We start from the raw sequence: 23375 nt of genomic DNA, 5'->3' as shown, positions 1-23375 counted from the left end.
TTACAGGAGCTCTGGACATCTTTGAAGGAGGAAATATGTAAAGGTCATCCTTGTTGTATGTCTTAATCCAGGCTATTGTGGGAACCAGCCTCAAAGCTTGGGGAGAGTTCTGGTCCAGCCTTGTGCCTCTCAACCATGATATCAGCCCTGCTTTTGCTTCTCCAGCCCCTTTTAGCTTCAGGCCTGCAGCTGCAGAAGTGAAGGACAAAGGGGAAATGTGATTTTCCGCATGGAAATTTGGTCTAGTTTGGGGGTGCAGAGAGGTGCTAATGGGATTGGTCATTGGGGTGAGAGTTCTGGGTCTAAGAATTTTTATTTAATATTTTTAAGTGGCATGATCTCTACAACTTGGGGTTAATCCTCAGTATTTATAGAAATAATATAGTGGCAAAATAGGAAAGTTGAAGGCTCAGCTTTCACAGTAACAAGATTTCTGGGAAGGGAACAGTATAGAACTGTGAACTCACTTAGTACCTATTGGGTTCTAGATGGAGCCTTTGGTTTATCTTGGAGGAGTCCCCCACAACTCCCCAGTAGGCAATGCTCTGGAGAACCTGCTTGTTTTTCTCTCTTCAAAAATCCTGTACAACCTGTTAGGCTTGTGTGTGCTGATAGCAAGCTGATTTTAACCATTTATAAAGCTGTCTGGTCCACTGGTGACAGAGTAACTGGGTTTCTAAGCCCTGCTTTTTTCCTGTCCCTACCCCTGATGCTTTCCTGGTGACGCAGAACTCCAGATGCATGGCACTGGCTGGGTGGAGTCTCTTCAAGCCAGCGGGCAGCTCCTTGAAGGGCCAGCCACACCACGGGAGGATGTTGGATTCTATAAACAAAAACTTCTACGTGCTGGTTACAAGATTAGCTTAGACTGTGGCCCTTGGGGCGAGGGAAGTGGTGTCTCATAAATAGGATGTGAGGCTCTTTTTATCTCCTGAAAACTTAGAGGATCCAAGGACACTGGGGAAATTTTTGTAAGAATTTCATAGAGTCGTGTGTGAAACAAGAAAAAAGGCAAGAGCATAATTAAAAAGTCTGTAACCTAAGGCTGTTTTAGAGAAGCCCGTGAAATTGTTTCCGTGATATAATTGCGTATTCTTTTTTTTTTTTTTTCTTTTTACCCCTTTTAAGTCAGGGTGAGTGTGTGGACATAGCCACACACACCCCCCCTCCACCCAAGTTGCCAGCTGTGGACCTTCCTGTATCTTTCTCTGGCTGACTGAAGTTGCTGCCCTACTCAGAAGAACCTAGAAACAAGTAGCAGAGACCAGAGACAGGGAATCAGAGGTAGATACGACTCCTGGCTGTGTGACTTTTGGCTACCTGACTTTAATACATATGTAGCTGTCATTGATTGAGTTCTTACCATGTGCCCAGAGCATTGCTGTGTGCTGGGCACAATGTCCTGCTTCATGATTACAACAGGAAACCCAAGGCTTAGTGGTGAACAAGAGGGCCTGGATCAGGTCAGCTGATGCCAAGGCCCTAACTCTTTTTTGTTTTTATTAAGGTATCAGTCACCTAACATAAAATGCACCACTATCAACTCTTTTAAAATGTGCAATTCATGGTGTTTATGTACTCACAAGGTTGGGCAGCCTTCGCTACTTTCCAAGTCCAAAACACGTCCATCACCCCCAAATGGAGCAAGCCCCTTACATCCAAATTCTCCCCTTCCCTGGTCCCTTGGCAACCACGAGTCTACTCTTTCTCTATGGATTTGCCTGTTCTGGACATTTCATATCAACGGAATCATACCATATGTCAAAGCCTGCGCTGTTGAGCTTGTAGCTTTTTGGGAAAATCACCTGACCAATTTAGGTGCAGAGTACTTTTATCATAGGTGATCTAACCCCATCTTGGGGATCTATAGATTGGTTGTGTGGCTTGAATGAGAACCTACATCGAATGCATTTCATGAGCAAATGTGAGGTATTCTATTCGCATAACTTTTGTCTAGGACCTATGTCTGAATGACAGGCCACCCTGAAAGCAAATCTTGCTGTTTCTTAACTATTCAAAGAGAATTATATTGACTTATTTTACAAAAATGTGGTGAAGAAAACCAGTGATGTTTCTAACCTATGTAATCACAAGTTACCTTGGCAACACTGGGTAATTGAATATGTTGAGAAGAGAGTATCTTTCAGGTGATTTGGTAATAAGTAGGAAGTCTACCGCCAGGACAGTGAGAAAACAGGATGTAAACAACATCTTCTTTAAGCCTAATACATTTAAACATGGTAAATTACTGCAATTTAGCAACACTTTGTTCTGCTTGGTGGCCAGAGTTGCCTGCCTTTGGAGATGAGTTCTCACATCCTTTAGATGCCGGAGGTAGGGACACCAATAAAAAGGATCTGAGATTAATGGGCAGTGTTTGAAAATGAAATGTAAGCATGATGCTGAAAGAGTAGAAATCTCTGGAATTCTTGAACTCCATGACTGATACTGCTCCAATTTCTTCCAAGTTCATTCTAGAATTCCAGACTCTGAGAACTGGCAGGGACACTGGAATTAGACCAGTTCATGAGCAAAGGAGCAAACTGAAGGCAGCAAAGTTAAATGACTGGCCTGCAGTCCTCACACAGTGAATTATTAGCCAAGTCTGGTCCAGAATCCACATCTTCTAACCACTGTTCTTGGCGTTGGAATCAACTCTTGCTTGAAAATATTTGGGGTTTTGGTATGAGCACCCTTGACTTCTTTGCCATTCTCTTTGTCACGTGGATTCCCATCTCACTCGTGCCCTGCTCCCGTGCCCAAAACACAAACAAATGGAGCTCATTGAGAAGTCCAAGTGTGTAACTGATTCAGTTCTGAACTGCAGATATGTTGGGAAGGAATGGTGTTGGTATTTGGGAAATGTAGTGACAGAATTTTTGGAAATTCTGATACAGCTTTTAGAGCAGGGGTTTAAAAATGATCTTTTTCAATGGCTCAATCCCTGTCTGACCAAAAATGGTAAGTAGGCAGAGTCAAAAAGGAGGAATGGAAACCGTATCACTCCACATTAGTGCCAGCATGTCAGCTTTTTCAAGCTTTTGTATCTTGTCTTTTTTTTTTTTTTTTATTTTCTGACTTATTCAGAGGTAATGTTACCTATTACACTTCTTTAATGGTGTGACCTGAGCTCAGAGGGGCCAGAGGTTTGCATGGGTCACAGTGTGGGCTGGCTGCAAAGCCTGCAGTAGCGTCCAAGCCACCTGACACCCAACGCCAGGCTCTGGAGTCAGACCAGGAAGCCTGAGGGACTTGAACAGTTGGGGCCAGAGCTCTGAGCCTTTACAGGAAGGTCCTGAGGTCACAACAGCCTCTCCTCTGTCTAGACCTCACCACTCAAAGTGAGACCCACAGGCCAGCATCATTGGCATTAATCGGGAGCTTGTTAGAAATGCAGTCCGCCTGGGTAGCTCAGTGGCTGAGTATCTGCCTTTGGCTCCCTGTGTGATCCCAGGGTCCTGGGATCGAGTTCTGCATCAGGCGCCTTGCAGGGAGCCTGCTTGTCCCTCTGCCTGTGTCTCTGCCTCTCTCTCTCTCTCTCTGTCTCTGTCTCTCATGAATAAATAAAGTCGTAAAAAAAAAAAAAAGCAGCGTCCAGTCGGTGCTCCAGGCTTCCTGAGTTAGGGTGAGCCTTTAACGGGATCCCCAGGTGAGCCCTGTGCTCAGTCAAGTGCGAGAATCCTGGCTTCCTGGCTTAGAGGCTTTACTCTGGGGAAGTTGACAGGGGAAGAGAGAACTAAGCAGCTTATGACTACGAAGTATGCTGTTTCTATTCCTTAAATAGTTTACTGTTGCTCGGGTGAGGGGATGGTTGAGGACACCGTACCGGGGACCTAGTTCTCTACACATTCAAAGTGAGAAAGGGACTTGTTATTTGTCACCTAGGTCCTTCACTGTGCAGGCCAAAGTGGACGTCCACCGCTGTGATGGTGAAAAAGCAGTAACCCCCCAGCAGATGGCCTGACCTAAGGGACACTTTGGGTGCCCATCAGCTGAGATCCTGCAGCCTCAACAGATAGGAGTGTGGGGGCGGCCAGGGATGTGGAACCGACAGACCAACATTCCATTCCCTGGACTCCCGGCCTCCACGCCTCAGCTGTTTTCACTCATTCAGCAAAACAGGGAGACAGAAAAGAAACAAAAGCTGGCTGTGGTAGATGCCTTGTTAATTAGTAAAGCCCGATGTGTCCATGTGTAGGGTCTGCACTCGGGCAAGCCAGGAGGGCCTCCTCCCGAGGCCACTTGTTATCCACCAGGAGTGAACCCAAGGTGTCTGTGCTCCTGCAAGGAGTGCATCAGCGCCTTTAGATCAGGGAAAAAACACTCAGGCATGGCTTTTTCTTCCACTGTTTTCAGGATTTTGTGCTTGTCATGGTTAAAAGTTTCCTCTGGCCCCAGGGGAGAATGTGAGCATTTCTAAATGTAGGCATTAACTCATGAAAAGCGGGTCATTATTAGCAATGAATGGTGGTACCTTAAAAAGACTGGAATTTTTGCCTCTTTTTTTTTTTTTTTTTTTTTGGTGATACAATCGTATATCCTCTCCTCTCCTTTTAAATAGTAATTGGAGCATATGGTTAAAAGTCAACTATTTTAGAAGTAGTGGAAATTTAGCAGTTTAGCACATTGAAACATGCTGTTTGTTTTGGAAAAATTTTCTTAGTTAATGTCGGTTTAGTAGACCATCCTCAATTGGGAAATGAGGCTAAATTTCTAATGAATTAGCCAACCAGGAAATCTGATTTGCCCTTGGAATGAGAAGGGGGTCATCTAATTTGTGCAGCACGGTTGTCCTGGAAAGACCATTAGAAGATCTCAGGTCTCTCTTTGGGGAAATATAGGTTTGATATTTGGCTGCCCAAAATGTGCAGGTTGTGGTGTGAAGCCAAGTTTGAGGATTTAGAGCTACAGCAAGTGAACTGTGCAAAGTCCTGCCCTTTGGGAAACATATGTGGGTTTCCTTGGCTTGGCAGTCATATCAGTGGTGAGGACTCTTGCCTATATATTGACAAAGTATACCAGGTAGGTAACTTCATCCACCTTTTCCAAGTGAAGGAAGGCTCTCTGAAGCCGAAAGATGCTTTCCAGCAAAAGATGCTGGAAACAGATATAGCCTGGATTCGAGTCTGATCTGGCTGACTGAATGACCGTAGAGTCTTCTGCTCCTTCCTCTATGCTGTTAGATATGTCTTTTAGAGTTAAAACAGAGAATTCCATTCTTGACATGATTTATGTCTGCATTGCTCAAGTTGAGATGGGCGTGCGTGGACTGGGTAGGTGAGGAGGAGAGGCCTTGGCACAGCTGCAGGGGAGAAGTGGTCCGTCTTCCAGAATACCAAGGGTACAGTATCTTAATATAAAAAAGAGACATGAAGTAGAATGAAAAATATTGTGGTGTCGAATGCAAACTGTACAAGCAATTTTGTTGAAAAAATCCCAAACCTTGAAAGGCGCTTAATTTTGTGCAGCCCCTTGGAGGTCTCTCATCAGCCTATGTTGGACTTCTCTGCCTTCAGGTTGCTGGGTGGAAATTTTGGAGACCTGTTCACATAAGTGCAAGTCCTGGGCCATCTGGGTCTTTTCCACCCTCCCAGCTATATGTGGTGAAAAGGAATTTCTTAACTATGTAAACCCGCGTGGGAGATCTCGTTGGCGCTTTGCTCTGTTTGTACAGCTGCTCCCGGGGCTCTGGCTCTGCTATCTTTCATGGCCCAGAAGTATCTGCGAATGTGCTAGGGAAGGGTTTCAAGAGGCTGGAGGAGGTGAGAACTGAGCTGGGGTCAGTCCTCCAAGTGCCTGTGGGCATTGATAGTCTTTTCAAAGAAAATGTCTATTTTGTTTTAAAAAATGTAATATCTCTTGAATTTCCAAATTCAAGAAAGAAGGTTTGCAATGGATATGTTTCTCTCCTTTTTTCCGTGATCCTGCTTCCCTTCCTCAGAGCCAGCATGTTTTACCTGTTTCTTGTGTAGCCAGGTGATTACATATTTCTCTCCCGTTGCCTGCCTTTTATACAGACCTCCCTTCTGTGTGTACCATTCCATCCCTTGCATTTTCCTCACTCTTTTTCCTTTAATTTTTTTTTTTTTGGCTGCACAGGTTATCATTGACCTGATATAACTTGTTTAACAAGGGCCCCGTCAGATGCATTTAGTTCACCCCAATCTTTTGCTATTTTAATGCTGCAATTAATAATCTTTCTTTTAAAGATTTTATTTATTTATTCATGAGAGACACAGAAAGAGAGAGGCAGAGATACACAGGCAGAGGGAGAAGCAGGCTCCATGCAGGGAGCCTGATGTGGGACTTGATCCCGGAACTCTAGGATCACGCCCTGAGCTGAAGGCAGATGCTTAACCGCTGAGCCACCCAGGTGTCCCTAATAATCTTATTTATATGGCATTTTGCACACATGTAGGATAAGTGCAAGAAGAGAAGGTATGGGATCACAGGGAATGTAGATTATAATTTTGGTTGATACTACTAGATTGCCTCCCAGGACCTCATACAAGTTTCTAGCCACCCACTCCACCCCACCAGTGGCAGGAGCAGAACCTTTTGGCTTATGCTACCCACGTGCCTTCTGACTTGGGCTGCCTGAGAGGTGAAGAAATGATCTCAGTGCATTTTTAAGGGATGGTCCAGTCTTGAAAAACAATAGAACATAGCACATCTGCTACTTTTGCCCCTGTGGTAATGACTGGAAGGTGTTTTGAACCTTTTGGAGTGGCAGAGGAGCTAGGGTTGGTTTTTGTTGACTATTTGTGACTGCTTGCATGAATGAATAGTAGTTAAAATATTAAGCAAATCCATACAGTTCCTTTAAAAATAAATATTACAGTGGTGATATGGCTAAATGAATCTTTAGAGATTGTGTGCTCCTTAATTTTATTTATGATGTAGCAGCCTCTGCAATCTTGTTATGAGAGGACTTAAGATAAAAAAAAAAAATCACAGAAACATAGTCCCAGCAACTTCATCGAGGTTAGTAGTACTTGTCTCCAGTGATCTCTGAGTCGGTCCTTACCAACTCAGGTCCCAGTAGAGTCCTGTGGCCCATTGCCACATTTCCTGAGATACAAACGTAAGCATTTGGAAAAGATGATGCTTAGGTCAAAGTTCAGAGTAGGAAGGGGGCGCTCTTGAAACCTCGAGTTTTTTTTCTTTGCTGGGAAGTCATGTAGGACTTGCCTTCAACAAAGGGATATTCAGAGAATTAGCTAGGTTTCGGGAAAAGGAAGTTTGTCCTATGGACTTGATATAAAATCGGGGACTGGGTGTGGGGGGGGCAGGCAGGGACAGGGAGAGGGTTCTGGAAAAGTTTACCAACAGAGGGTTAAGGTCCATTTATTGGTAAACATAATGTGGTCTATCACCCTATGAAGACACAGAGAAAAACAACAGCTAGTCAAAATAGGACTTAGAGTCTCTACCCATGCGAGCTCCCTTGAGTCATGCTCAGCCTGTGTTACTGAAAGCTAGCACTGGAGCAGAGCCCTGCCAGCTATAAACTGAGCCATTCACTTGCCCGGCCAGTCCTTCTGGCGTGTCATCCCTCAGGATTCAGGATATGTGTCCACAGCTTGCAAACGGAGAGTATACCAAGTCCTAGACATCAAAACACAGTGCGAGGCCCTTTATCTAGCATGCCAGGGGGCCAGTTAGGCCTGAATGCAAGTTAAACCAGATCTGGTTTTCAGTGGCCTTGTTCTCCCTGAGATTCCTGGGTGAACAAAAGAGCACTGACCACATGTGTGTGTTCTTCACTTTACAAGAACATGTGGGCAGATATCTTGGAGCCTGCTCTTCCTCTCTCTGGTGCCTTGGTGAACCTCAGGCCACTGAGGTCAACACCTCATCTCCTCTCCATCCCAACTCCGTGTCCTGATTTCCTTTATCTTCTGTTTCTCTTCTTTCAGTTGGCTGTATGGAGACATAATTTGTGACCTACAGTTCTCCTGTTCAAAGTGCCCAATCCAGTGATTTTTTAGTATGTTCCTAAACTTGTGCAACCATCACTGCTGTCAATTTTAGAGCATTTTCATTACCCTTAGCCCCATGCAACCACTGATCCACTTTCTATCTCTATAGATTTGCCTGGTCTAGACATTTCGTATAAATGTCAACATGTGGGATGCCTGGGTGGCTCAGCGGTTGAGCACCTGCCCCTGGCTCAGGGCGTGATCCCGTGGTTTCAGGATCAAGTCCCACATCAGGCTCCCTGCCTGGAGCCTGCTTCTCCCTCTGTCTAGGTTTCTGCTTTTCTCTCTCTGTGTCTTTCATGAATAAATAAATCTTAAAAAAAAAAAATGTCAACATGTGGATGTTTGGGACTGGCTTCCTACACTTAGCATAATGTTTGCAAGCTTCATCCATGTTGTAGCATGGGTCAGTACCTCATTCCATTTTAGAGTGAAATAATTCGTTGTATGGATCTACCACCTTCTGGTTGCCCATTCATCAGTGGATGGGCAGTTGGGTTGTTCCTGCCCTTTGGCTATCAGGAATAATGCTGCTGTGATATTTTGTACAAGTTTTTGTGTGGCCACATGTTTTCATTTCCCTCAGGTGTATATTGGAAGGAGGGGCAAGATGGCAGAAGAGTAGAGTCCTCAACTCACTTGGCCCCACAAACTTACCTAGGTAACTCCCTTAGGTATACACTTAAGAGTGGAATTGCTGGGTCGTATAACTCTGTTTAACATTTTGAGGAACTGCCAAGCTATTTTCCAAAGCGGGTGCACTGTGTCACATTCCCACCACCAACATGTAAGGGTTCTGACTTTACATCTTCCCCAACCGTTGCTATTATTATCTTCCTGGTTATATGGTCATCCTAGTAAGTGTGAAGTGGCACCTCGTTATGGTTTTGATTTGCATTCCCCTTGGTAAACTAATGATGTTGAGCATCTTTTTATGTACTTATAGGACTTTTGTAGATCTTCTTTGGAAGGAGGTCTACTCAGATCCTTTGCTCCTTTTTTTCTTGGAGAGAGAAAATGCATGTGAGAGTTGGGCTGGTGGGTGGGGGCAGAGGGAGAGAGAGAATCTTAGGAAGATTCCATGCCCAGCATGGAGCCCATGTAGGGCTCATTCTCACAAACCTGAGATCATGACCTGAGCCAAAATCAAGAATTGGACACTTATGTGACTGAGCCAGCTGAGCACCCTTTTTTGCCCATTTTTAAATTGAGTTGTCTTTTATTATTGAGTTGAAAAATTCTTTATATATTCTAGATATGGATCCTTTATCAAATATATGATTTTTAACCATTTTCTCTAATTCTGTGGGTTGTCATTTCACTTTGTTGATGGTATCATTGGCAGTGCAAAAGTTTTTAATTTTGCTGAAGTCCAGTTTACCTATTTTCATTGTATCTTTACCCTTGTTAAAAATCAGTTGACTGAAAAAAAAAAATCAGTTGACTGTAAAATGTTGGGTTTGCTTGGGGGTTGTCAGTTCTATCCCAGTGAATTGTATGTGTATCCTTATGGCAGTGCCACACTGTCTTATAACTATAGCTTTGTAGTCTTATGTTTTAATGGGAAATTTAGGGCAAGAATGGGCAATCTAGACTTTTCTTTCTCTTTCCCTGGTCTGAGCAGTTATTGGATTCTTTGGGTCCTTTCTCAGGCTTTCAACCACACTTCTCCTTGTTCATCTTGCTGGCTTTGGTAGGAGAGGATACCCAAGTGATCCTGAGAAGTCCTAGCTGTTGGGCACTTTAGTTTTCTCCTTAGCATTGCTAGTTAACTGCATTCCGACCCAGTAGCATGGCTGTGATGGATGTTCCCAGATGTATAGAATTAAACATTTGGGTTTGAAAAGATGCTCTGGTTTCTGAAACTTTCTAATTGGCTAAGTTCAGGATAATACAGCTTATTGTACTGTTAAAAGATTTGAAGATCTTTCCGTAAGGCTACGCAAGCAGGCAATTTGGGCAGATAGTTCTCCCGAGGGGGCCGTGACATAACCCTTGAAGCCCTCCCTGGACCTTCCCTTCTTTGCAGGCATCTGCACTGCTGTTTCATGAGCATTCAATTCGCTGACATTGGCATCTTTGTAGTAGTGGAGAAATGGAAGGCGAGAGATCTTCTGGGAGAAGTGGAATTCTGGACAAGGCTACTTATTATCACTTCACATTGCTGAGCCAAAAAAAAAAAAAAGCCCATGCGACATCTGGAATTAACAATAACCACACTGTAATTGTCACCATGCCTTTCTGTTAGGATTTTTGTGCAGCACGGAGCTCATTTTCAGAAGATAGCGCCTAGAGCTTCCACTAGGAACTGTATCAAAATTTAAGTGAATTTTAATTTCCATTTTGTATTGGATATTAAAAAAAAAGTCTATAAACAGAAACTTTCCTTCATCCAGAACTCCTGTTAAAGGGCCCTACACATGGCAAGGGGTCAGGGATGTGAATTCGGCAGAAGGCAGTGGTTACAAGAACAGGTTCTGGAGTCATTCTGCCCGAATGTGCTTCCTCCTAAGTGAACTTGGACTAGTTTTCTTTTCTTTCTTTTTTGTTTTTGTTTTTGTTTTTGTTTTTTTTTGTTTTTTTTGGACTAGTTTTCTATCTACCCAAGTCTTAGTTTCGTTGTCTTTAAAACAGTGATAAGAATCGTACCCACCTCCTAGAGTTGTTAAAAACTTGAAATCCCTTGTCAAAGACTTAATATAGGCAACGGTTGACAACATTTTTCTGTAAAGAGCTAGATAGTAAATATTCTAGGCTTTGCAGCACCAGGGGCCTTCCCTTGCAGCTGTCTGGACTCCTCACTGCTGTTGTACCGTGAAAGCTGCCACAGACAGTGTGCTTCCCGGTGGGCATGGCGATGCTCCAGTCACACTTTTTTTTCTTTCTTTTTTTTTTAATAACAGGTGGCGTGCTGGACTTGGCCTCCAGGCTATAGCATGTCAATCCCTGGCTTAGCACGGTGCCTGGCACATCACGAGTTTTTAATAAATATCAGCCATGCCTGAAGCTGGGATGGCCCCTTGACAGCAGTGCCCATGTTCACCCACTCCATGTTTTTAACAGAATGTCGAGGTCCTGGCCAGTCAGAGCAACACTTCAGAGCAGAGCCAGCTGGGGGCTGAAATGCACGTGAAGGCTCTGCAGGAGGAGAATGAGAAGCTGCGGGAAAGCATCGAAGAGCTGGAGCAGAGCGTCGCTCGGCTGCAGAGGCAGATTGCTGACATGAAGGACGATGAGGTCAAGGCAAAGGAAAGGCTCACAAAATGCGAGGTAAGGCTCACTGGGCCTCAAGCCTGGGTCTGGCAGCTGCAGATCCTTCTTTTTTCCTGTGTCTGTGATTTTGGGAGTGGAAGGGGGATTTGCTATCACAATTTAGTAGGAAAGGTGGAGGCTGGGCAGCCTGGGTGGCTCAGTGGTTTAGCACCGCCTTCTCCAGGATCCTGGAGACCTGGGATCGAGTCCTGAGTCGGGCTCCCTGCATGGACCCTGCTTCTCCCTCTGCCTGTGTCTCTGCCTCACCTCCCCCACCTCCCTGTGTCTCTCATGAATAATTAAATAAAATCTTTAAAAAAAAAAAAGGTGGAGGCAATGGTTAATATATCCTCTCTGCAAGCCATTGCTGTCGTTCCTCTATGATGGTATAAATGGGAGATGGTGAAGTCAGGTGGCAAACACAGGCTTCCCTGCTCACCTAGACGTCAGGGACACTGAACCTTGTGACATAGGCAGAGGCTTCTACATCCCTGAAAAGGCCATTGTAATCTTACCAGCAAACCTGTTCTCACTCGTGACTATTTTTCCTTTTTTTAACACATAATTGATGATTTTTTTAAAAAGATTTTGTTTATTTATTCATGAGAGACACACAGAGAGAGGCAGAGACACAGGCAGAGGGAAAAGCAGGCTCCCGGTGAGGAGCCTGATGTGGGACTCAATTCCAGGACCCTGAGATCACACCCTGAGCCAAAGGCAGACGCTCAACCACTGAGCGACCCAGGTGCCCCTAACTGATGGGTTTTGAAGCCACACCAGTTTTAACTCATATTTGGTTCGCCAGATCCCTAGAAGCAGGGGGCCGTTAGCAAGAGATATGTATTCCTGTGGCCGTGTGAGCTGCCACTGACAATAAGAGATGGGAAAAAAGAAATGTAAAGGTGGGGGTCTATTCCAACAGGGGTTCCAAAAATGGTCATTTATCAGAATTACCTGGAAGCCTTTTCAAAACTCTGTGTGCCTGGGTCCATGAGATAACTGCTCTTTCCAAAGCTCCAGAGGGGCGGCTGGATATGTGTTTTCCGTCACCCTGGGTGCTTCGCATGTTCACATCTGGCTAAATATGGAACCAGCAGACAGGCACAGATGTCTAAGAACATACTGCCATATGCCACCTGGGGTGGTCATGTGGTGACCAGAGCCACTGCTGGCTCTGTCCTTGGGTGTCTCCTGCCTTCCTTTCATGCCACCGAGTTAGCTTAGCTTTCTAGGTACAACACACGTCTGTGTGCACTCTGACCCTGTGTTTCATCATAGAGAGAAAACCGGCAATTAGAGGAGGCCCTTGTGAATGCAAGAAAGGAAGAAAGAGAAGCCACATCAGTCAGAAGGACCCTGGAGGGTGAGCTGGAAGACATGCAGGTAAACGCAGAACTGTCGTCTTTATTTCTCGTAAACGAAGGCTGAGGAGCAAGATTGGAGAGACATGTACAGATTGCCACGCCTTCCAGGTAGTTTCTTCGTAGTAATAACCACACCAGACTTCAGACCCTCTATCTAGACCAGTGGTTCTCAACTAGGGGACATCTGGCAGTGTCTGGTGACATTTTTTTGTTGTTGTTTGTTTATGATAGTCACACACAGAGAGAGAGAGGCAGAGGGAGAAGCAGTCTCCATGCACCAGGAGCCCGATGCGAGACTCGATCCCAGGTCTCCAGGATCGCGTCCTGGGCCAAAGGCAGGCGCCAAACTGCTGCGCCACCCAGGGATCCCCCTGGTGACATTTTTGGCTGTTAGAACTGGGGGTGAGCTCCTGGCATCTAGTGGACAGAAACCAGGCATGCTGCTAAACGTGCCACAAAGCATAGGACAGCCCCCACAGCAATGAATTATCTAGCCCCGAATGCCAGTGGTGCCGACTTTGAGAAATCCTGGTGTAGGATATTGAAGAGCTTGACAGCTTTCCAAAGATAAAATATGAATTGTGTGAGAAGGCCGGCAGGATCGGTCCCCGAGGCAGTGTGGAGTCTGCTCTCTGGCAGAAGCCAATTTCCTTTCTCCTCTGGGCAAATATCCTCTGCAGAGTGCAGTCCCAAAGGACGGCTATTAAAAGCAGGAGGAAGTTAGGGTTTTTTTGAAACTAGATAGCTATCTGTATTCGAAATCAGTAGATTCTTAGAAAATTAGGTTTTCCCATTTGAAGGTTCGAAAGATTGTAGGAAGTACATTCTTAAAAAAAAAAAAAAAGTCTGCACCGAAGTGCAAAAGTCTAAAATGACTTTGCACAGCGACCTGGGTGTGATCCAGGTATGTCCTTCCTTCCATCTGCTCTCGGGCTTTACAGAACCAGCACCAGGCACTGGCAGGCAGTTTCTGAGGAGGCAAAAGCCAATGATTTTGAGCAGTTGTCGAAGAGGAGACTGTTGACTCATTTCCATGAGGACCACTGGATGAGGAAGGCGCGTAGGAAAAGTGTTAGGAGCTGGCAAAGCGGTCCGGGTTCAGATTTGTAAATCTGCCGAACGCCTAATTGCAGCTTTCCTTGCAGCATACAGCTTCCCCTCCTCGGGGGCAGAGAGGAGCCTGCCTGTGCTCGGGGCGGCCACCCCCAGAGCAGTGGTCAGTGCCTTCCCTCCAGCTTTGGACAAAGACCTTGTTTTTTGCAAACTTAAGTAAAACTTTTCTCCTGACTTCAGTGTCTGTCTGTCTTCGCTTTGGACTTCTGTCTCTCTTTCTCCTCTTCCTCCCTCCCTCCCTCCCTCCCTTCCTCGTTTGGTTAGTTTGGTGTGGAGGGCAGGCCCACTGTGCTGTTAAGGACTCGTGCCCATGAAGCCCGGCTGCTCAAGTACAGGGCAGGGTTTGGGTGCAAGAGCCTGCAGGTCACAGGAAGAGAGGACAAGCATTTGGACTCTACAGGGATGAAAGTCTGCATCTTCGTGTCCCACCCGCACCGAGTGCTGGGCGCAGCTATTACAGGCCGTGCATCCTCATCAACTTTAGGTCAAACCAGAAAGTTTCCCACCTAAGGAAGTAGTTTACCAGCTGTGAATCAGCAGCTCCAGGTTCCTTCTGCAGAGAGAGCAGGTGATGGCCCCAAGGCCTAAAGATCTCAATGTAATCCCCGCCCACCCGCCTCCAGATTGCTGTTCTGGCCTCGGAAGTGATCCCTGATGGAAGTGATCCCTGATGCGTTGCTGTTGTCCAGACCTGTCTCCCCAGCGGTGCTGGGATGGCGCGAACTCCCGGTGCGGCCGTGTGTGGCCACACACGGCCCTGCTCTCCGGCAAACACGTTTTAAAAAGGCCCAACAATCTCAGCATGGTTGTCTCAACTAGCCGGTCTCAGAAGTAGCGCCACGAAAAGGGCACCATCGCTCTGAAATGCTGGGTTTTCTCTAAAGTTGGGAACCAGAAAGCTGGCTCCTTTAGTAACTTTCTGCATGCCTCTCTTCCCAAAGCTGGCAACTGAAGGGGAACTTAATTAACTTTTCAAGGATGAGGAAAGAGTAACTTGTTTTTGCTTTTTCCATGCAGCATTTTATATTTCAAATCTCTGTGCCTTTAGCAATCTATGGCATCTTCATGCACGATAAATGTATTTTTTTAAAGATTTTATTTATTTATTCATGAGAGACAGAGAGAAAGAGGGGGCAGAGACACAGGCAGAGGGAGAAGCAGGCTCCCCATGGGGAGCCTGACGTGGGACTCGATCCTGTGCCTCCAGGATCACATCCCGGGCTGAAGGCGGCACTAAACCGCTGAGCCACCCGGGCTGCCCAATGTATTTCTTTATGTAGTAGCTGAACACCAGGTGAACTTAGGTCTGATTTATTAGGACTCAGAACGTGGCTGTGGGTTATAAAGATGCCATCGTTGGTTTGCTCGACCCCTGCCGCTCGGGTTAGGATTGTGCTACTGGGTGGATCGATGGGAACTGCATTCAGGCAGAGGCGGGATTCCCTGGAGAAATGGCTTCTGCAGATGGGCAAGTAAAGAAATCTTTTCTGGAGAAGCCACAGTCCTTTCCTTCAGGGAGGGATAATGTGTAAATTCTGTATGCCTTCACCTCCCACCCTATTGGACTTCTGTGTCTTGAAACAACGAAGGAGGCGAGCCCCAGTGCTTCCCCTGGCAGCCCCAGGGTTTTGTGGCAGGGTACTGCTTGGGACCTCCTCGGTCTTATGTCCCCGCAGAAGCTGTGCTGTGTAGGGAGAGCGTGTACTGGTTTATGAGCTGCTCTCACGGGCTGTAACTTGGGTATCTGGAAAACACTCCTGAGAAGTGCTTTCAAGGCTTCAGATTGTAAATGCTTCATTGCAGCTTTCCTTTCAGTATACAGCTTCCCCTCCTCAGGGGCAGAGAGGAGCCTGCCTGTGTTCAGATTCACTCAGGTCCACCGTAGCTCAGGGGCGGTCACCTCCAGCTTAGGGGCAGGCACCCCCAGCCTCTGTCTCATCAAGCCTCTCATTCCTGTAAGCCCATGGGCTCACCTGCCACTGGGTTATTGTAAATGTGGCTCAACAGGGGCCTTACTCAGTCACACAGTAAAAAGCTCTGTGTCCTGCCAGACAGTGGTCTTGAAGCTCACGGGTACTCCCCATACATCCACTAACTTGGTGTTTTGCATTCTCCTGACTGATCATTTTTCCCCCGATTTTTGTCCCGGTATTGTGGTCAATGGGCTTATATTGCTGGTCTTGGAAATACAGTCACTGTAGCGACAGCTTTTCACTCTGGACTCTCAGCTGCAAATGGGAAAGTTTGCTTTTTCGTGTGATTTTGGAACATGTTTTCTCAGCAGTGATGCATTGGAATACATGTCTGGAAGAACTGGGGAGAAAGAAACATTGTTCTAAACAGCATCTCTACACTTTATGTTAGAGTTACCTGGGTAACTTTTAAATGTAAATTTGTGGGCTCCAATCTAAGGAAGATGGTGACTCCATCACAAAGGGCTAGAATCTGTGCTTTCAGTAAGGAATACTCCATCCCTACTTGGTGATACTGATATGAGAAGTCTTTAGACCACTTTTGGGGATAGGTATTAATTTCCAGCCATTGAGTTTTTATCATATGCCTAATAGTGAATCTGGGCTATGAGACATACCCAAATGGAAAATCTGTTCCTTGCCTTGAGATCTTAATACCCTGCAATACAGGCAAGGTATAAGGAATAGATTTTAAATAATCTAGCAACACTGTTCTTCCAGGCAAATGTGTGAGTGTTGGGGTGGGGTGTATGAGGTTTTGGCAGGGCCCCAGGCCCAGAGTGGGGGAGTCTGGTGATCTCCAGTGGCACAGGAGATCAGGGCCAGGCAGGGAGCCCTGCCTGAGCCAAGGGTGAAGCAGAAACCTCCATATGGAGGTTGAATGGAGCCAAGGCTAGCTTGTCTGTTGGCCTGGAGCCTCTGGTATTGGGATCCAGGAGGAAGAAGAGAGAGGCTGAGAGGTCTGTAGGGGTACGGGTTCAGTTAGATCCTATAGAAAGCCATTCATGTACCTCTGTATTTGTTGGTTTTGGGGAATTTACATTTTGAGATACATTATTTTTAAAAAATATTTTATTTATTTAATTGAGAGAAAGAGAGAGCACAGAGGGGGAGACAGAAAAGCAGACTACTTGCTGAGCAGAGAGCCTGACACAGGGCTCGATCCTAGGACCCTGAGATCATGACCTGAGCCAAAGAAGGACACACTCAACTGACTGAGCCACCCAGGTTTCCCTTGAGATACATAACAGACAGTTTTCTCTCACACAGGGAACCATACCTTGCTTGCCTTCCCGTGTGCGCTCCCCTCTACCCCCAGCACCACTAAATCAACACAAACATGAATCCCAGGAGGTGATCCTGTTTCTGGTATGTGCCCAGCTGGACTGTGGTGGGACACACTCCTCTGCTAATTGCCGCCACACTGCCACACTAAACTTCTGGTTACCTTCCTTTTACCACCTTCTTTTCTCTCAACAGCTTTTGTTGACTTTGGTTTTCCACAGCAATTAACTTGAGCAGCCCAGCTGTGTTGGCTGGTTCTCAGGGTGCAGTTAGTCTGGCAGAGTGGAGGGGCCAGAAGGCCTCCATGGGTGGCTTTCTGGCCCCAGGTCGCAGGGTTGGCCAGCAGCGTGGTTGGCTATGCTTTGCAAACCAGGAGTGCCCAAAGTGATTTGGGAGTGTTTTCAAGATGCCTGAGTTGGTGCCTGTGACAGCAGCTTGTAAACTGTTGGGTGCTGTACAAATATAAACCGTTGTTCTTATACGGTATCTGTGGGGACACCAGACACAGGTCCTAAGCAGAACCTGTAGCAACTCACATGTCGTCCTCAGTACCATACCATTACCTAGATGATCCAGCCCACGTCTGAGTCGTGCCACCCCTTTCTGAGCTGTGCCCCTTCTTTATGTGTCTTCATGCCAGTGGCCTCAGCACTCAGCCATTTAAAGATGCCACCATTATGTTTCTAAAATACTTTAGGAGTTTGTTTTAGACTTGCATATTTTTACATAAAGAACGCCAGGCTGTGTGACTGGGGGTGGGGAGAGCTTCAGGAGATCCCAGGGAAAGTAGCACACTCAGATAGTTTCATTTTATGGTAGGTACTAGGTTTTGGTGCTGAATCACTAAATAACACCCTTTTTTACTCCTCTAACTAGTGTCTTTTCCATTTAACACCTTCTGCTCCTCAAGTTTATCCACCTGTGGATTGCCAAATTCCTTACTCTTCTATGTAGGAGTCCAACCCGTGATTCTGTTGACTGCAACTCCCTCTACCCAAGTGGACTCTTGACCTGTGGGTCAATGTTCTGTTTCCTCATACATTCATTTTTAGCTATTTTAACCATAAGAAAGCAGAGCAAATTGTATGATTGCCACATTGGTTTGGGTTTGTCTGATTGTATATCTTTACCTCAGTTTTCAAGCATGAACTTGAAAATTTCATGTTTTTAGACACTGTCCTTAATCACTGCCCTGAGTAGCCTTGGGCCATTTTTGGTTTTTTTGTAATAAATCCCCCTCTGCCTGTCCCTTCATTTTCACGTGGTTTTTGGCTAAGACAACCTTGCATTTATGTCCTTGAATTTCAGAACCAGCAGTGTCCTTGTGTCTTGTGATGGCTTTGTGGGGCCCTTTTCCTTATCACTGATGTAGTAGGTCTGACTGCTTTATGGTTTGGCTGCAGAATTCCCTCTGCTGCTGGTCCTGTGGCTGACCTGGTAGTAGGTGACAGCACTGTCCCTTCCCTGCTTTCTGCAGAGAAATCTGAGCCGGACCACCCAGGAGCAGAAGCAGTTGTCTGAGAAGCTTAAAGATGAGACTGAGCAGAAGGAGCAGTTAAGGAGGCTGAAGAACGAGATGGAGAACGAGCGATGGCACCTGGACAAGACCATTGAAAAATTGCAGAAAGAGGTAAGGGGCGGGGGAGGAGGAGGTGTGGGTGGAACACCAGAGCTGGACCCTGGTGCCCTCTGAGGGCCCCATGAGAGCTAAGGAAACATGCATTTCTGTCTAAGCACGCATGTGTCAAACTCCCAGGTCCCCTGAAGCAGCTCTTTGGAATTGTTGAGAATCCTGGTCAAAGGGAAATTGATCTAGAAAATATAATACCATCTGGATTCTGGGCCCAGCTCCTCTCAACAATTACCCAAAGAAGCCTGGCACGTAAGGGCTGACTTAACAAATGTTACCTGAATCAGAACCTCTGCCTCATTGCATAATATCTGCATTTGCACCCATACTTCTTGTCCAGGAATGTGAAAGGTAATTTCAAAACCCAGTCATTGTTACTTCTCTTCTCCACTTGTCTCTGCCCCAAAATACCCAGAAAAAGCACAAAGCTGATTAAAAAAAAAAAACAAAAAACAAAAAACTGATGGGCTCCCCACATTTTAGGAGCCAGCAGGAGACCCTGCCATTTTATGATACCTGCTATGTACCAGTCACTTTACTAGCTATTTTGTAACCAGAATTCTATCTCTATGTGTTAATTTTGACAACAACCCAGTAAGATAGATGTTATGATTCCAGTATTTCCAGTGAAGACACCACAGAGGCCCAATGAGGTTTAAAGTACATGTCCCAGTTATGTAGCTGGTAAGTGGGAAAGGAAGGGCACAACCCAGGTCTATGTATCTAGCTGCAAAGGGTGTGCTTGTTCACTCTTCCGTTCTGCTTCCAAGTTAGAGATGACTATGCCTGGACAGCCCATGACCAGGTGCTTTTGCAAAGTCTTTGGGGAGACTGTAGAAGAAAGAAGAGGGGATGTGTTCTGTGTTGAGAGGGTCCCAAACCTAGCTCTCAGGCCCCAGCTGGAACATCACAGGGTGGGCTTTCCCCCATGTCACTCCTTCCAGATGGCTGACATTGTTGAGGTGTCCCGTGTATCAACTCTGGAGCTCCAGAACCAGCTGGATGAGTACAAGGAGAAAAATCGCAGGGAACTTGCAGAAATGCAAAGGCAGTTGAAGGAGAAAACGCTAGAGGCTGAAAAGTCACGTCTGACTGCCATGAAACTGCAGGATGAGGTAATGCCTGGCGGGGTCAGCTCCTGGTTTACCACCTGTTCCATTATCCTGTGAGACTGTTTTGAAACTCTTCTAGGAAAGATTCTGGGTAGATCTGAAGACAGCATTTGGGCTTGATTCTTAGTGTTAACCCTTAGGCTGGTTATATGGGGCAAATGGCATTCATTCTAAGACAAAGTCCCAGGGCCTCTGAGGTGAAATTGACACAACTTTAAAGTGACCATTTTCTTGATTAATCCAAGAGTTTTTGCCTAAAATGTTTAGCTGCTATTTATGGAGCACCACTGGTGTATCCAGCTGTGTCCCAATGATTCATGTGTATTAATGTTTTAATTCAGCCCTAGAACAAGGATTATAGTAAGCAGTTGCTTTTTGCTATTTATTTAAAAAATAGAGACTTTTATTAGAGTGAGTGTGGTGGATGAGAGCTTTAGAACAACGGTAATGGAGACAAAAAGAAACTTAAGGAATTTATGAGTACTGAAATTATTAAAACATATTTTTAGTTTTATATTTAGGAATAGTAGAGCAAAGTAACTCAAATGTTAGCTCCCTTCAGTCTTGACTTGCAAAGAGCTGAGAAAAATAAAGGGAATGTTTTTGATTATTTTAATGGGAAACTCAAGGCTCTGAAACACAAGTACAGTGTATGCTGATTTCTTGCTATGCCTCTTGCCAGCTGCGTGACCTTGAGCAGCTTACCCCAAGTTTCTGAGCATCTGTTTTTCCCTCTTTAAAAATATACCAAATAATGATTATTTAATAATGAAATGAGATAACACGTGAGAAGAGAGCAGAGGGTCTGTATATCCTGGACACCAATGGTAAGGCTTTTTAAAAAAAAGTCCAAGGCTTGCTTTTTTTCATAACTAGTGCCAAGAGCACCAGGATTCCACAGGAAAACAAGTTTTTCTTTAAAAAACAAACTTTTAATATCTTTGATGATCAAAGAAATGTCGCCCGTGAGTCAGTGCTGGAACTGTGTGAAAGAACAATGGATATTTATTACAGACTTCTAGAACACTCCTGAAAGGACCTTGATAACAGGTCCCCTCTGCCTGCAGGGCCATATGATATGGGACTCCATGAATAACTGCAATTAGCATAATGACATCACAGTTCTCTTTGGCATTAAATATAAGACCATTTGCATTTCTATGGCCAGTAGGAAGAGAGATTCTGATACTTGCCAGAACACCAACAAACACATGGTGTCTTTTGATTTCAGAAAAGTCACAGTATCATAATGACCCCTGCAAAGCGCTTCCTGTTGCTTTTTTGTGTAATGGTTATGATTCTGCTAGAATCTTCGGATTGGAAGGCACTTTAGAGATCCTCTAGTTAGATGAGGAAACAGATCCAGAGAGATTAGTGAAAGCCAGGAGACAACCAGTATGGTTTATAAGAGAGCAGTTGTTCAAAAAAAGATCCGTTACAATGAGAACCAAGGTGGCCCTTCCTAGACTTTTCTCAGTGGCACAGCCCTGTGAGACACAGTTTCCATCTGTATGGCAGAAACAGACACCTCATCATTCTGGAAGGAAACTGCAGGCCGATACTGCCCTACATCAGGCTGTGGAAGCCAGTACAATTGTTGAAAACAAAAGGGAATTGACAAGCCAGGGTCATTCTGGATCCTTGGAAAATTCAAGTTTACTTCCTCCGTTCACTGCCCCCAACCTGTGTTTTGGTCAATCCGGAGTTAAAGCTACCCATTAACACAAAAGTGGCAGGACTCTATCCTCAGGGCAAAGCTCTGCCTTCTCTGCTTTAAGAGAAATAGATATTTTACAAATTTTGCCTTTGGTGTGGAGCCGGAGAAGTTCTGCTGAAGGTAATCTTTAGGGAATGAAGACTCCACTGGCTCATTATCTGGATCCCACTTAGTGAAAGGCAGTTCTGACTACTTAAAGGGAGCATGAGGGGGTTCAGAAGCTATCACAACTATGTGATTCCAGACACTGTCCCTATTCTCTGAGGCATGGCCTTATCGAGTACTCTTTTTTGACAGAGCCCTTACGAGATCTTAAGAAGGAGTCTGTTACCACCAGACGAGACGAGGGTCTTTCTCTGGAAAGGTCTTTTTCTAGGTTATTCTGTTCTCCTAGAAAGTCAGGGTTCCTGTCAGCCTCCACGAGAGGAACCCATTGCCTAGTCTTCCTGCTGGGCTTTCTGAAACTAGCTTACCCTGTTGGGCCCCCCTAAAGACTATCTTTGGGGCTTCCCCAGCAGATCTGTGAAAATCACCCCCAAAGGATGCTGTTCTCTTAATGGAATTTGCCACTCACTGTCATATACTCTCCCAAGGAATGAAACCGCTGATGTAGTTTGTTATTCCTAAAACTGCTTTCACCCAATACCTGTACCATCTCTAAGAGGGAAGGAAGTTGGAAACAAAGCAGATAGCCTTGGTCTTCACTGAATCAATCCACACAGGTGTTGGAGGAACACCGACAGTGTGCTGAGGTGGCCGGTCCCCTGGGGAGATTCCAGAGAAGTAGAACAGGGGAGATTCCAAGAGAAGCAGAAAATCCTGGACAACCCCTGGAGTATCAATCCCTTTGTTGCACCTTCTTCAAAGCTGTTAGTTCAGTGCCACCTTGTGGATGAAAGAAAACACTGTAAATTATGACTGAAAAGGATTTTCTTCTAGAAGGCAGATGTTTTCACCTAATCAAAGCACGTTTATATTATTACTAGATGTTGTGCCTGCAGGGTTCTGGGTGGGGGTGGGGGGGTCATTAATTTAGTTTTTATTTTCCTCTCATTTTCACCCTCCGTTGAGGTGATGCTGGTACAGGTGGGTAAGAAATTGTGCTGTGGAAGCATGTACCAAGTTTGGTGGCTTTCAGGTGTTTTTGGCCATGACCTATAAGTAAGAACTATGTCTCACATTGCAATCCAGTAATAGGTACATCCATACAAATGTATGAGTGTCTAGTACAAAGGTTTCACAAGACCATATCTGCTGATACTCTTCTATGATATTTTCATTGTGTTTAATTTCAAAATGCTGGCCAACATCTGCTTAATTGAATTTATAACCCAGTGGGTTGCCACTGGTAGCCAGAAAGCTGGTGCTTTTTACAGGAGAGGAAACTGAGGCCCAGAGGGAGGTGGAACTTGCTCAGGGTCTTCTGGTCTGCAGTATGTGGGCATTCCCCTGTCACCTTTGGGGTCAGCCTCTGCACTGTCTCTTCAGATGCTCTGCTTCTGGTGTAGCCTGGCTAACCACCCTCTGTTCCTCCTAGATGCGTCTGATGGAGGAGGAGTTACGGGACTACCAGAGAGCTCAGGATGAGGCGCTCACAAAAAGGCAGCTTCTGGAGCAGACACTCAAGGACCTGGAGTATGAGCTGGAGGCCAAAAGTCACCTCAAAGATGACCGAAGCAGACTCGTCAAGCAGATGGAGGTCTGTAGATCGTGTGAGTGGGAGCTGGGGCCTGCACAGGGCAAGCATAGGACACAAGAGAAGTGAGCTCTCTGTGCACCCCTAAGCCTTTGGGATGTCTTCAGTTTATTCTCTGAAACAGCCAGACATTAGTAAAGTCATTTCTTGATTTGAGGAAGAAGCTGGTGGTTTGTAGACTCATGGGACTCAGAGCCAAAAGAGATGATGAAAACAGTTTAGCACAGTGCCCTCATTGTCTTGAAGAGAAAG

General features: G+C 45.5%; 1 protein-coding gene across 2 annotated transcripts in view; it reads left to right on the top strand.

Moving 5' to 3' along the window:
* The window catches only part of CGNL1 (cingulin like 1), a 162134-nt gene that overhangs the window by 117761 nt on the left and 20998 nt on the right, over nt 1-23375 (top strand). For both annotated transcript variants that reach the window (XM_055319667.1, XM_055319665.1), the window contains exons 9-13: nt 11046-11252; nt 12513-12617; nt 18446-18598; nt 19543-19713; nt 22965-23126. In XM_055319667.1, coding sequence (XP_055175642.1) covers nt 11046-11252; nt 12513-12617; nt 18446-18598; nt 19543-19713; nt 22965-23126 — 798 coding nt within the window. The remainder of the gene's footprint in view (nt 1-11045; nt 11253-12512; nt 12618-18445; nt 18599-19542; nt 19714-22964; nt 23127-23375) is intronic.

The sequence above is a fragment of the Nyctereutes procyonoides genome, unplaced genomic scaffold (assembly GCF_905146905.1).
Source record: "Nyctereutes procyonoides isolate TBG_1078 unplaced genomic scaffold, NYPRO_anot_genome, whole genome shotgun sequence".
NCBI lineage: Eukaryota > Metazoa > Chordata > Mammalia > Carnivora > Canidae > Nyctereutes > Nyctereutes procyonoides.
Note: the sequence above shows the minus strand (reverse complement) of the source record. Positions and strands in the feature narration are given on the sequence as shown.